This window comes from Hipposideros armiger, unplaced genomic scaffold, assembly GCF_001890085.2.
Source record: "Hipposideros armiger isolate ML-2016 unplaced genomic scaffold, ASM189008v1 scaffold_10, whole genome shotgun sequence".
Classification (NCBI taxonomy): Eukaryota; Metazoa; Chordata; class Mammalia; order Chiroptera; family Hipposideridae; genus Hipposideros; species Hipposideros armiger.
Genome location: NW_017731360.1, coordinates 3,575,895 through 3,590,137, shown reverse-complemented (window position 1 = coordinate 3,590,137; position 14,243 = coordinate 3,575,895). Strand labels below are relative to the sequence as shown.

At 39.5% G+C, this 14,243-nt stretch overlaps 1 protein-coding gene across 3 annotated transcripts in view; it reads right to left on the bottom strand.

Moving 5' to 3' along the window:
- PSMB2 (proteasome 20S subunit beta 2) overlaps positions 1-14,243 on the bottom strand; it is a 30,430-nt gene that overhangs the window by 8,742 nt on the left and 7,445 nt on the right. For 2 of the 3 annotated variants that reach the window (XM_019656926.1, XM_019656935.1), the window contains exon 3: positions 13,755-13,825. In XM_019656926.1, the coding sequence (XP_019512471.1) occupies positions 13,755-13,825 (71 nt within the window). Of the gene's footprint in view, positions 1-11,485; positions 11,499-13,754; positions 13,826-14,243 lie in introns of all 3 variants that reach the window. The other variant, XM_019656942.1, reaches the window with a different exon arrangement.

The following is a 14,243-nucleotide window of genomic DNA, read 5'->3' as shown; positions in this document are numbered from 1 at the left end:
GAAGAGCGCAATGATGGTGCCAACTTGGGCCAGTGAAGCAACGTCCTCCACAACTAGACTGAAGAACCAAAGGACAGCAACTTGTCTGTTCCCCTTATTCCAATACCCCAGCGCTGTTCCCATCCCCAAATTCCCCAATAAAAATCGTAAAAAAAACCCAAAAAACAAAAAAACATGACATAAGCTCATTTTTAAAGTGGAGAGCTTTAAGTCATTTTGAGATTTCCTTATCTATACAACAGGGATAATCATGCACATCATTATAGGGTTGTGGCAAGGTTTAAATAAATAAATGTTAAGTGCTCAATGTAATTCCTGTTATACAGCAATAATACAGGTTACTTATTACCACCATCATCACTACCACCACCATCATTTTTAGGGTCTTACTACATTATTTAACAGATCTGACTAGATAATAATAAGATCAAGAAGATGAACCACAGACAGCCAATATAATGATCCACCGTTTTGGTTGCTAAAAGGGATAAAATTTAAGCCAGGAGAATTAGCCAATAAACACATCTTTTACGTACTTCTCCCTGGGATTGAAACGGATTTCCTAAGTACCTCTGAGCCCCGCAGAACTGAGCTCAGGGCTACTTTGTACATTTCAGCTCAGTTCCCTTGTACGTTTGGGAGTGGGAGGTGTGCATGGCACACACATGCAAACTTCTCTTAAGTTAGACGGAATGTTTCTTTCCCTCCAACTCTCGCGCACACAACTCTTTGTATATTTCCTCTCATGAAAACGAAACACTGTCATGATTAAGAAGAGTGTGAAATTCCATAAATTTTACAGCTAAAGAGAACAGTTGTGATAAATACATTGAAACAACAAAATCAGTGCCGAGAGTCTGGGCGGTGACAAGCAGCGGTGTGACATCTGGCGGAAGCCAAAGTCACAGCAAGGGGGAGAGAGGTGGGCGTGAGGAAGCATCCTGCAGAGCGTGGACACAGAAGAAGAGGGGAACTGACAGTCTTCCTTTGGAGCCAGGCCAGCCTTTGCCACCTCTAATTGAATAGGACGATGTCGCTATGAGAGAGGTGCCTGCTCTTTCTTTTAGTCCAGCCGATTGTAAAAGCTGCCTAAAATTCCATTTTTGGCACGGACAGTATTTCACAAACATGCAGTTTATAGAGTTAGGAGGGATCTAAAAGCTCAATTAGTTTATCCAATTTTTACAAATGTGGGGACTCAAGTTCAAAGAGGGGACAGTGAGTGGCTTGCCCTAAACCACACAGCTAATTAGCGTTTAGTCAGGACCAGGATCCAGGCTTCCTGATTCCAAGTCTTGTGTGCTTTTCTAGGAAACCATGCTGCCTCCACAAAATGGAAATTAGTGTGAAAATATGATTCAATATGTAAATGTCAGTTTCACACTCAAATATTTCAGAATGTACTACTTTGCATACCAGCATCTATTGTTCTCTATTTCATGTATCACATCTTATATGACCAATAGTATTTAAAGTTTTAAAAGGGCAGGTTTAACATCAGACCATCGTGACTCCTCTAAAGGGTCTAAAACTATGTAAGACATGTAGTAGGTACTCAATAAATACATGTGATGATAAATAGATACCAACACCTTAAATACTTTGCCAATGTCCAAACTTTCAACTTTATTAACAAATAAAATGGATCAAATATTACTTCCTTACACTGGTGCTCTGAACTCTGAATCAAGAGCTTGTTCACAGAAAATGAAGTTCAGAAACCAAGTGGAAAACATTCACTAAAAAAAGAGAAAAAAAAAAAAAGAACTTGTTTCCAATAACCAACAGACTTTACTATCTGCTTTGGGTGGGTTTGGTGTTATAACTTGCAATGTTCACTATTTCAAACAAAAAAATATCTCAAAGATTTCAGCAACATTCAACTGTCCTCATGATCTAAGTACTTTTCCCCGCTCTAAAAGATTATGGTTCTATGTATGGGCTGGGGCAGAACTATCTCTCTCTAATGCCTAAGCAATACAGAATCATTTGTATCGTGACTTTAATTCTCTTTGACAGAGCCCCCCCCCCTTTTAACTTTATTGGGGAACAGTGTTTTTTTTCCAGGACCCATCAACTTCAAGTCGTTGTTTTCAATCTAGTTGTGGAGGGCACAGCTCACTGGCCCATGTGGGGATCGAACCCTGGCATTAAGAGTCTGCACTCTAACCACCTGAGCTAACCAGCCACCCTGACACAGTCCTTTTAAAGAAAATCCATCAATCTCTTTTTCTAATTACAATGGTGACTATGCCTTAAGTATAAATATACACAGTTTATAAAAGGTTTCAACTAAGTCCTGCAAAAGTTCTCTGAAACTACAACACAAGATAATTATGAAATGGGCAGATGCCCCAATTAATTTCACTTTTATATTTAGAATGTGAATATATTATAAATTCAACAAGTGTTATTTTATTTAGCATTTACTCTGAGAGAAGCACTGTGCCAGGTAATGAAGATGGAAGCCTGAATCTGGAAAGAGCTCACAAGGTAGATGGGTGGGGAGGATTCCGGATGGAGGAAACAGCATATGTGAAGGCAAATAAACACCACAGAACATGGAATGTCTGGCTAGTGAATTAGGTGATTCGAGCAGGAAGGGGAAAGGAGGAAGTGGGTGACAGGAGCTGGGACAATACTGTCATTGGCTTCCTAGACTAGAGAATATGAACTTAGGTATATAAGCCATGGAGGAGCCAGTGAAAACCATCCCTACTCTCCTGCCAACCTAAGCCTTTTTCATGTCTCAGAGCATTGCAGAAGCAGTAGAAATAGAGGGGAAGATATGGAATGAGATGTATTTTGAAGGTGGAACTGACAGGAATTAATAACTAGTAGAAGATGAGGGAGAAAGAGTTGTTAAGAGGAATCTCAATAAGGGGAAAGGTGGTAGAGCAAATGTGAAAACCTCAATTGGAACCCAATGAGCTTAAGTTGAGCTGTCCGGAGGCGGCTGGAAAGAGAAAATGGTATACAGCTGAGACCATGAGTGAAGAGTCAGCCAGTTAGGAGGCTTTATTTACACAAACACACGTGGAAGACAGTGAAGAAAACAATTCCAACAGGACACTATGGCAGAGGTATTCCTAGGCTTCCATAAGAGCACAAAGAAATTGAGGGTGACATATGTGTGTGGGGAAGTAGAGCAAGCTTCCCTGAGAATGCTGAACTGTGTCTTAACCGGCAATTAAGAGTTAGCCAATTGGAGACATGGAAGTGCCTCAGGGGAGAATGACCAGCAAAGTGCTGGAGTGTGCAGCACAGGCAGTGAGATACAAGAGAGAAACACAGCATATTAGGGGAAGTGCAGGTGATTTGGTATGAAGAGGAGGATGTGAGTGAGAAAGGGGTGAGAGACAAGAGTAGGCGAAGAAGTGAAAGGAGAGATGAAGCAGAGAGGCTAATCTCTAAGGCTATGAATTTAGAAGTTCTGGGGAGAGCAGTTCTGGGGAGCTAAGAAAAACCTGGACTTTTTTCTCCTTTGTGATCACAAGCAGGGACCAGTCCTGTTTACCTACTGCTGCCATTCAGATGGGGGAAAAGGAGCTATGAAGCTGAAAGGTGAAAAGTTTCCTCTTAATCCTGTGACTAAAAAAATGTATGCGGGGGTGGGGGTGGGGAGATGACAAGGGGGGCCGGCCGAGTGTCTTGGTTGGTTAAGAGCACAAGCTCTGAGCAACAGGGTCGCCAGTTCAATTCCCACATGGGCCAGTGAGCTGCACCTGAGCTGAGCTGCTGCTGAGCTGCCAACAGGTGGCAGGATGGCTCAGCTAGTGAGAGCACATGCTCCTAACAACGAGGTTGCAGGTTCGGCTCCCGCATGGGATGGTGGGCTGTGCCCACCTGCAACTAAGACTGAACATGGCACCTTGAGCTGAGCGGCCGCAAGCTGCCGACAGGCGGCCGGATTGCGACTGGACTTGGAACTGAGCTGGCTGCGCCCTCCAAAACTAAGATTGAAGGACAGCAACTTGGCTGTTTCCCTTCCCCAATTCCCCAATAAAATCTTAAAAAAGAAAAACAAAAAAAAGTATGAGTTTACACTAATCAGAATACTATACTGAGCTTCATGACAGGGAGGTTAAACCGAATGCCTGACTACTTGGTCTCTTCCCTTTCAGACACATTTATCTTTTGTAGTAATAAAAACCAAATTGGCCCATGTTTATAAATTCTCACAGTAAACTAAGAAATAAAGAAGCAAGTGTGCCTCAAACGAAGCAAATCTTGGATTTTCAAAAGCCCAAGACAAAATAGAAGAAACATTACACTGAAAGTGAGGCTTTTCTCTGCCTTCGGTCATTCTCTGAAAGTGTGTGTGGTATACTCGTTTGATGTTGGCAGATGCAAAATCATAATATAAAAATTGTCTTCATTTTCCTTTAATCATGATTAGCTCATGCCCAAATGTTTTTGCTTAACACACTGGCAAAAATCCTTATAATGGTTGAGTTCTTGAACTTACACTTAGGAATGTTACTGCTACATTTGCAATCAACATTTTAAACTCTACAATCAAAATACTTTTAAATTATTATTTGGGTGAAAAAGGTGAAGGGATTAAGAAGTACAGTTTGGTAGTTACAGTTACAAAATAGTCACTGGGATGTAAAGTACAGTATAGGGGATATAGTCAACAGTATTGTAATAAGTACATATAATACCAGGTGGATACTAGATTTATTGGGGGGATCACATCATAAATTATATAAATGTCTAACCACTATGCTGTACACCTGAAACTAATATAATAAATATTGAGTGTCAACTATAACTGAAAAAAAAATTATTTGAATAAACTGATTTTAAGCGCTCTAAGTCTTAAGACAGGCATGTGTTTTTGTGAGAAAAAACAACAAAGACCTAAGATCAAGTGTGGCTTTATGATTTTATATTTGTTACCTGAGACAGTCACTTGGCCTTGGAGCCTCAAGTGTCCCATCTGAATGTAAGGGACAGTACTGCTTGCCTGACAGCTGTGAGGAATGAAAAGTGCTCACTGTGTTAAAGTCCCTGGAAGAAGGCCTAGTAAGTAGTAGGTGCCCAATAAATGTCAACTGAATCTGAATTTTAGGAGGAAAAATTTAAATATTGTGTGTATTTCAATTTTTAGCAAAACTAAATTTTAAAGCTCCCTTTCAGTAATCCCAAAATTTCTGTAAATTTTACTTCTCTAAAGCCATCACTAATCCCAAGTTTAAACAGTTCTCCTATTAAAGTTGTAATCTTATCGTAATTAGAAGTTTAGAAATTTAATGAGTTGAAATGCAACATGGCACAGATGCCTTATTATACCAACTAGTTAACACAGTATTTGTTTTCTACATTAATTTTACTTGCTAATCAAAAATACTGCTTTCTCTCAAATAACATCAAAATAAAATTGCTGATTGTGCAATGGCAAAACCAACAACACCATGTCTGCAACAAGGCCACTTGAATTCTTTTTTTAATTAGCTGGCAGTTTCCAGGGAAAATTTTAAGACTCCATATACCTTTATGTCAATTTGCAAAAATTCAAGTGCAGAAGCCATGCTTGGTACACAAGGCACATATTTAAGTTGTACATCCTAAGCATGCCCATGAGTATCAATGTTGAACATCATAGCTGATTCATCTCAGTGACTTAATATAAATAAGACTGCTGGAAAAGACGATTTAGGACTATATATGATTGTGCATGTTTTCAGATGTCCATAGTAACTAGAGAAAGCGTACTAAGGAAATCCTGGAGGGAAGACTAGGAGCCCTTCTACTAGAACACGGTGCTCCCCATTAGCAGTCTAGGTCCAACACAAGTTACTCCTACTCCTTCATCTGACACGGATGCTCCTCATTGGTCTCCCTGCTTCTTTCCCCAAATGCTCACCAATAAGCAGCCAACAGTCTGACCAAATCTCATCTAATCATTTTAACTCCCTCTTAGCCAACAACCCTCCAGAGAGCCCCACTGCTTTTAGCATAAAGCTTTTTCATTAAAGTTTCCATAACATGGACTACATCTCTAGTTTCAGTCTCTTACTACACGCCTAAAAACCTCACCTGTATTTAACAAATTAGTTTAGATTGTGGATGTTTTATACGTAGTAAAAACTATATAAAGATACGAGTATTTATATGTTTTTCAATCAATAGAGGGAGAGCCCCAATTTGTATACAGTATCACGCTAGTTAAAACAGATAAAAAATTAGGAATGGGGGCTCAGAGAACTATTTGTCCCTGTCCCGAACGGTGCCTAACGTAACATACTCTCACACACCTCCTTGGTCTGCACTTCCGGCTCTCCCTTTTGTTTCATCTTTGCCTTAATGACAGCTGGTCCTTCAAGGCTCAGGTGAGGCTCTGTTCCCAGAGCACCTACCTATCTGCATGGCTACTGTAGCACTTGCCACTCAGCAGTGCACTTGACTGTTTACTTCTCTATTTTTCCATCTGAAGGCACACACTAAGCTTTGCACCTGTTTCCTTGGCCCTGAGGACAAAGCAGGCAGCAGACTTACTGAATGAATATGAGCACCTATGGAACTTCTCGCTATAGAAAAACACACACATTAGGAGACATCAGAAAGGGAAATGTGGAATTCTGGGCGTTATTTCAGTTTATAAAGATTCAGAGATTATTATTATTTCCTCTCCCTTTTTTCTTTCAATCTCATTAATCATACTTGGTCTATTGTCTATACTAACAAGTAATAGTAAATCTGAACTTATTTTTTTCATTTTTACCTTTTCAAAAAAAACATGTGCTTTCCTGCCTTCTTAACCTTCCCTTTTATTTTCTTAATTTTTTTGTGTGTGAAATTAACAAATACATATTCAAGTGCATAAAATATACATGTGCAGCTTAATGAATAAAGTGAATACACATGTAGCTACTTCCCAGGTCAAGAAATACAACAGAACAGTCAACTATTTCTCTATCCACTGTCCTCCATGTTAGGTAACTGATTTTTAGGAGAGAATAAAGAAAATCTCATGGAGTTTTTGGGATCAGCCCCTGGATTCAAAGCCCTGCACGATCCTGTGCCAGGGCAGATAGAGAGGCACCAAAATGGCAGGGTGTATTTGTATTTGTAAGTGTGTGTGCGCGGGCATGCCTACACAGGCCAGGGCACTGGTTTAAAGCTATCTTAAAAGTTGGGTAAACTGGCACTTCTAATGGTAAACATTTTCAAAATAGAAGCAGTTTTTACTGAGCAGACACAGTACTCTGCTGCTCCTGGCTTAAACCAAACCTTGATAGGAAACAAAGTAATTTTTAAGACAGAAGTTTCAAAACAATACAAATTTAGACCAATTACCAATATTGCTTCACCCCCGCTGTGGGTAGGAAAGATGTTTTAAGTGAAAAGTTGGCATTATGAGGTTGCAGTCTCAGCCACCCAAGAGGCTCATTCCATTCAACCACAACAGGGAGGGGTTCTCTCTGCTTGCAGCAGGCATCCAACAGGGTAGCACATATATGCTCTCTGAGTGAGAAAGCAACACCTTCTCACATACAACCCCCTGGAGAGAGATGGGGAAGGGGAGGGGGGAGGACTTTACACCTGCAAACTCCTAACTCTATCAGCACTAGGGCTGGGGAAAACAGCACATATTTTTTAAAAAGAAGGAAATAAAAGGTTTCCTGATAAAGCCAGTAACTTTCAAAGAAGAATCTTCTTAAGCCATTTTTTTCTTAGGAGACTAGTAAGTATAATGATTCGACATGGAAGTCTTTGTCTTCCTAATGGACTTAGTCAAGCTCTAATGACTGTATAAGCAAACTGCTTAAACGGGCAGCTGTCAGAATTCTTACTCTTGGTAGAAAAACATGATAAGCACAAAGTATTGTCATAGTAATTAAGGCATCTCAATTTCAAGGCACATCTATCCCTGGGCCTTTGGATAATCAAAATGACCACTAAAAATAGAACAGCAGTATCTCCAATGGGACAGACATGGCCCACCCCCAATCTTAAGAGACTCCTGTGACATGTGACCTGGGATGCACATGTGTTTTGCAATACCACTGAATATCCATTTAAATGTAGCCAGGTGTTTTCAGTTTTTACTTTATGTCCTATTAAGGCTAGGAGACGAAAACAATTAACAGACATACAACCCTTGGTCCATTGTGAAAATTCAGTTAGCTGACAAGCTACCTCAGGTCTGGTGGGAAGGAAAACTGCTCTCCAGGTCTAAAAGAACTCCTGCTTGTACTAAATTCCAGGCGTTTTATGATGAATATCTTGATTTTTTTCCCCCCCTTCAACTTCCCCATTACCAAAAGTAAGCCAGCTCTGTCAAGATGCCCAGGCTGTGTGGCAACGGTGTCAAAGGCTGCCATTTGCTCCAAGGCACTGCCATCTGCGGCATCACATTTTGTCTCCGGAAAACAAACACATCTGCCCTTGCCAGTGTCCTCCCACTGTGCCGCCCATCTGGAGCAGGTGAGCTGGAAGGCAAGCCTGGGCGTGGGTGAGACAGGGGCGAGCAGGGGAGATGAGGCCTCAAGGGAGATGGCACATGGAGGAAGAAGGCAGTGCTGTGTCATGTCACATCCTGCTAACCACATTTGCCAAAAACCATGTGAAATTACCCTTGTTAGTGATATTTTAATCACATGTAACAAATGGTTGGTTGTGTTTAGGGGACAAGACCTGCAGAGTCAAGGTTTCACCTGGGCCATCTGTTCATAAAGTCACATGACCTCATTAATACCAATAAACAAATGATATCTTTGTGCCAGCCACCAAAGGCAACAGGCCAGTAACTCTAGTGGTCAGTCCACTAGAGATGCTCAAACATGTGCTGGGACAAGTCATGGTCACTTCTGGAAATGACTTACACTTGAAATTCTTTCATCCATATTCCTTCCCTTTCACTGAAAAAAAAAAATCAAGTCTGGTTATAGTCTCAACATCAGATTTTTAAGTCATACTCTTTGGGAAGGAGGGAAGAAACCACAAAAACATTATCCTGTCAAATTCTCTTTTTCTCCCAGGGTTTTGCTACTAGCCCACAGGAGAGTGCGCGCTAACCTCCTGGAACAGGGCTCTTTCCACTACACCACTAGTTTTCAAACTTGGGTGGGGTGGGGACAGTGAAGCCACTTTTTCAAATAAAATCATACATGGAATCCCAATACATAAAGTAGATAAAAGCTGAGTTGATCTATATGAAGCAGATCTAAAAAGTTTTGCCACACTGGCCTCCCTTGGTGAGTTTCCTGAGGCAGCGTCATGGACTAAAATTTGAAAACCACTATACCAGGCTGGATTATATTTTCCCAACTCATTATTTCTATTGTTTATTTGCTAAGCATTTACAAGTATAGCCCTATAAAAAAAATCTACCAAAGACTCACCAAGCACTTCAGAAAAGGATCTGTGAAAACACGTTGGCCAGTGAGTAGCAGTAGTTAAGCCCTGGAGGTTACACACCACGAAGGCCAGCATTCTGCTCTAAGTCTTTCCACAAATGCCACAGCCCCAAGGATATCAGATTTGGCTCAGTCTCCACATATAGAAATAGAGATCTTGGTGGATAACAACAGAAAATTTTAGGACATTCAGACGGACTACACCAAATGTGCCACGTAATTCGTTTCAAGCAAGAAATAGCCCCCAATGCGTATCACTCTCCCTTCTATAGCCCAGTAATCAAATCATAAGGACAATTTGAACAACCATTGTGTAAACTATGCCTATAAGTCATCACAAAATTTTCAAAATAATCCTGTTAAAAATCCAAATAATAGTTCCTATATGATGGAGTCACTTATTAAATACTATTTTCCAGGGGGTATCATTCACTCATTTAAAATATATTTGAAGTCAATGGTTAATTATCAGTTCTCATAATTTGCCACATTTGATCACTCCTCTCTTAACAAATGAAGAAAATGAGGCTCAGCAAACATTAACTTATTCACGATCATACAAACTAGTACATATCAGAGAAGAGTGGAACTCTGGTATATTTGACTCCAAAACTCATGCTCAAAAAAGCCTCATACATATTCAAAATTGTGGAGTCAAGCCCATAGCAAAAGCCTAATAAGCCCTTTTTGTGCTCCTTGGGGTCTAACCAGGAGCAGACCAACTTAAATAAACACATGCATTTAAATAAAAACTAAAATAAGGCTCTAGCTTTTCCCCCCCAGCCTGTCTTTTTTCATCTCTTCCTGCTGATCTCATATATTTAATTTTTACATGGAAAAGTAACATCCATTCATTAATAATACTTTAATAAAATTCCTTTCTAGTGTATAAATGCACAAGAATATTTTCAGTGGTCTATGTGGACCTAACTGGATGACATTTATTCAGCAAATATTTATTGAACACCTACAATGGATACATATTTATACTTTACCTATAATATATAAACCTATGTGGAGAGCTTAACATTTTTTTTTTTAAATTTTTTTTTTTTAAATTGGGGAATTGGGGGAAGGGGAACAGACAAGTTGCTGTCCTTTTGTTCTTCAGTCTAGTTGTGGAGGACGTTGCTTCACTGGCCCAAGCTGGCACCATCATTGCGCTTTTCCAGGGCAAGGCAGATCAGTCACTGGTTTCTGGACGGCTGCTCACTGCGGCTGCTGGCTGCAGGCGACTCACGGCAGCCCAGCTCCAAGTTGAGCTGTTGTTAGCATCTTAGCTGTAGGGAGCAGTGTCACTGGCCCTCATATGTGGAATCCGAACCGGGGCCCTCTGGCGTCCCAAGCCAGCTCTTAACCAATGTGCCACTCGGCCGGCCAGAGAGCTTAACATTTTAATAGATCTGAACATTTCATGCTTTCCCAAATGCACAAACATACTTGTACAGTAGTCCAGTAACTAATAAAGGACGAAGTACGAAGGAGTATGGTATTTGAAGTTAGAATTGTACCTCAGACTTTTACAAGCTGTATGTGTGCATTTGGAATACTTGGACAGCTAAGAGAAATACTTAACTTCTTTATTAAGCAGCCTCAGTATCCTTGTAAGTAAAATGGGGATAACACTCATCTTACGGTGTCATAATAAGCATTAAATAAGGTCACATATATAACTACCAAGAATAGCACTATCCAAGAGAACTTTCTATGATAATAAAAATGTTCTGTATCTTCAATGTCCAATATGGTAGCCATTAGCCACATGTGGCGATTGAGCACTTGGAAAGTGGCTAATGTAACTAAGGAACCAAATCTTTTTATAGAAACAAAAGTTTATTTCTCATTCAAAGTTCAGCAGACTTTCACCCACGAACTGAATTTTAAATTTTATTTCATTTTAATTATTTTAAATTTAAATAGCCACATATGACTGACTAGTGGCTACTATGCTGGACTGTGCTGGTGTAGAACAAAGCTTAGCACATTATAGATGATTGATATTGGTTTATTTCTATTTCCCTATCAATATCAGTAATTTTTTATATCCTTCTCTTTACTAGCAGATTAGTTAAATTAAAATAGCACAATAAAGAATCTCCCATAGGAAACTAACTTACAGCTATTAAATTGCTTCTTCATCCAAACAGCAATAGCAGCATAAAGACAAAAGTGATTTATTAATTAGTTGCATGTGCCATACACTGTACTAACAGCTTTGTATGATTACCTCATTTAATCTTCATAATAATTCAGTGAAGAAGGTGCTATTATTTTGTAAGTAGGGAAATTAAGCTTAGAATTTGTCCACACACCCAGCTAGCAAGTCAGTAAGCAGATTTAAGTCCATGCAATCTAATTCCAGAGGCTGTGCTTAGCCACGATGCTAAGCTGCCTGCATCTTAAAGAACCAGTTTACGTAAGATTGTATACTCTACAATAAATGTCCTCCCAACCAAATGCCACTGCCAAACACACACACACACACACACACACACACACACACACAGCGCAAGTTGGAAATCAAACAATTTGGGCTATAGACACAACGCTATACATGCTAACCCCAAGTTAAGTCTCATGTCCTAACTGGTGTAACTGTGTAAATGTACCAAATCTAGTGACTGCACCTATTAGGAAGATTGAAAAAACTATCACCTTTCTCCCCAGAATAAAATGACTAAAATATAAATTCATATTTTAGCACAAATAACCTATTTTGATAAAAGGGTGGGGGAGCAGGGATTGGACCTAGAAACACAAGGCATAGGTAGTCAATATTTATTGGAGCCCCATAAAAGACATCAAACATTTCTGCTAGGAGAAAATTAACTGGATTCACTACATTTGCATGAAGCACGTTGTCACTCTTAATTCTAAAAGGAGCTTAATTCACTTAATGTGTAGCCTTTATGACAAAATGTTTATTGTGCCCAAAGTTGAAATTTTTATTCTAGTTCTGCCTGACAAGTCCAGAGACATATTTTACACAGCGAGCCATAGCACATTCTTTTTTATTAAATTCCACAGGAACTTCTGGGTGGCAGGAAATGTCACATCTGACCCATTTTCCTCTCTCCTGGAGGAGTGAACAAGAAAAGGCCATTGACCTTTTACCCAGATCAAAACAAAGTATGTAAATTTGACATGATTCAATCCATCATGTCTCTGGCTTCTCTTCAAACTTCTAGATCCTTCATATTGCACAAACCCCTTGGTCAAAGCTAGCATTGAGAAAGAGGTTCTATTTTTTAAGTTCTCAATCCAGTATTACTAGGCACTAAAAAACAAACTGCTTTAAAGATCCGTAATAAGTAACTTTTTAAAAAAAACACCTATACTTGTTTAGATGTCTGTCTTAATTCAGCTTAAACAAGTGCAGATGCAGTTAAAACCAGAATAAAAAATACAAACAGCACCAATGTTCTAGAAACACTACTGAAAAACCAAGGAGCTGATGGAAGGGAGAAGAATCATGTAATTATGGCACCATTAATGTAGCTCTGCCTGACCTGCTATGGTGACCCGGGGCTAGTCCTTTTGACACTTCATGCCATTCATTCCATATCAGTGACAGAGAATTAACTACTATATATCTCAGTGGAATAGTGAATAGATTAAATTATTAGGCTAAATGCTCTGGGCAAAAGTCATATGAATGTTAAATATTATGATTTACGAGCATTAATTTTCCTAGCACTCCTGTGGGGTTAGGAAATTATCTTGATTTCATAGATGAGTAAACAGGCACAGGTGGTAAGATCACATGGTAAGGTTCCATTTACTTAGTCCCTGTGGGAAGGGAATTACTACACAACTTTAGCAATCATATGAACTTTCTCGGCACATCCTACACAATCTTTAATATTCAATCCTTAATTTAATGTTGCATCTTTTGACATGCCATCAATAGAACAAAGAGAGCTCTAAGATACAACAAGTCCAGAAAAAGTGAGGGGCAACAATTCTGTGTGCTTTGACAAGAACAGTCATAGAAAGAAAGACACAGATCATCTCAGGATGAAATGTGATTATTTTCAAGATTTCACCTCTGGTAACATGTAGCGACCTTCAACCACAAGAATTAAGAAACATGGCTTGCTGTGAAAACACTTTGAAAATAATTTTAAAAGGCTACCACTGGCCTTCATGATGGTGTACCCCAGCCAAATTCTCTGGGAATGTATACTTGCCCTCTGGGCTTTAATTAACAACTATGCAGAAAGAGAAAGCAAATCCAAAGAATCTGAAGAATGAGCGAATAGCAATGGGAAGGGCTCAGAAAGGATAAAAAAAGGGTAAAAATACTATTCATGTGTAATGGAATATAAAAAGAAGCACAGAAGATTTTTTTTGCTCTTATCTAAGGCTGCCTGTTACATTGCTTACCCGACTCCGAAGACAGTCAGCCAGGTTTCGGCGTGTGAAGTTAGCTGCTGCTGTTGGAGACAATTCATAACCTGGCACAAGAGATAAACAGTTATACTTAAGTGAAGCAGAAGGAATAACAGGACCCTGAATTATTACACTACTCCTGTTCATACAGCACAACACCCTCTGTACACTCAAGAGTATTTAAAGTACACAGAACAAGGAGTGCAATCTTAACTTCTTGTCCCTTTCCCCATATAACAATTGTGAAATAGCTGATTAGCACCGACAGTAATTCCTGGCCACAAAACACAACCAAGGTGGCTCTAACTATTTTGTGGTGAGATTAAATTCACAACCTTGCTTAAGCTATTTATTCATCAACAGACTGGTTTCCTCTGCGAAAGGGGTACAAATACACAGGTCGAAAAAAAAAAAAAGAAGTCTTGAGATGCCAATTTTTTAAAGTTTATTTTAAAAGATATTGGGAAAAGAGGCTAGAGGTTA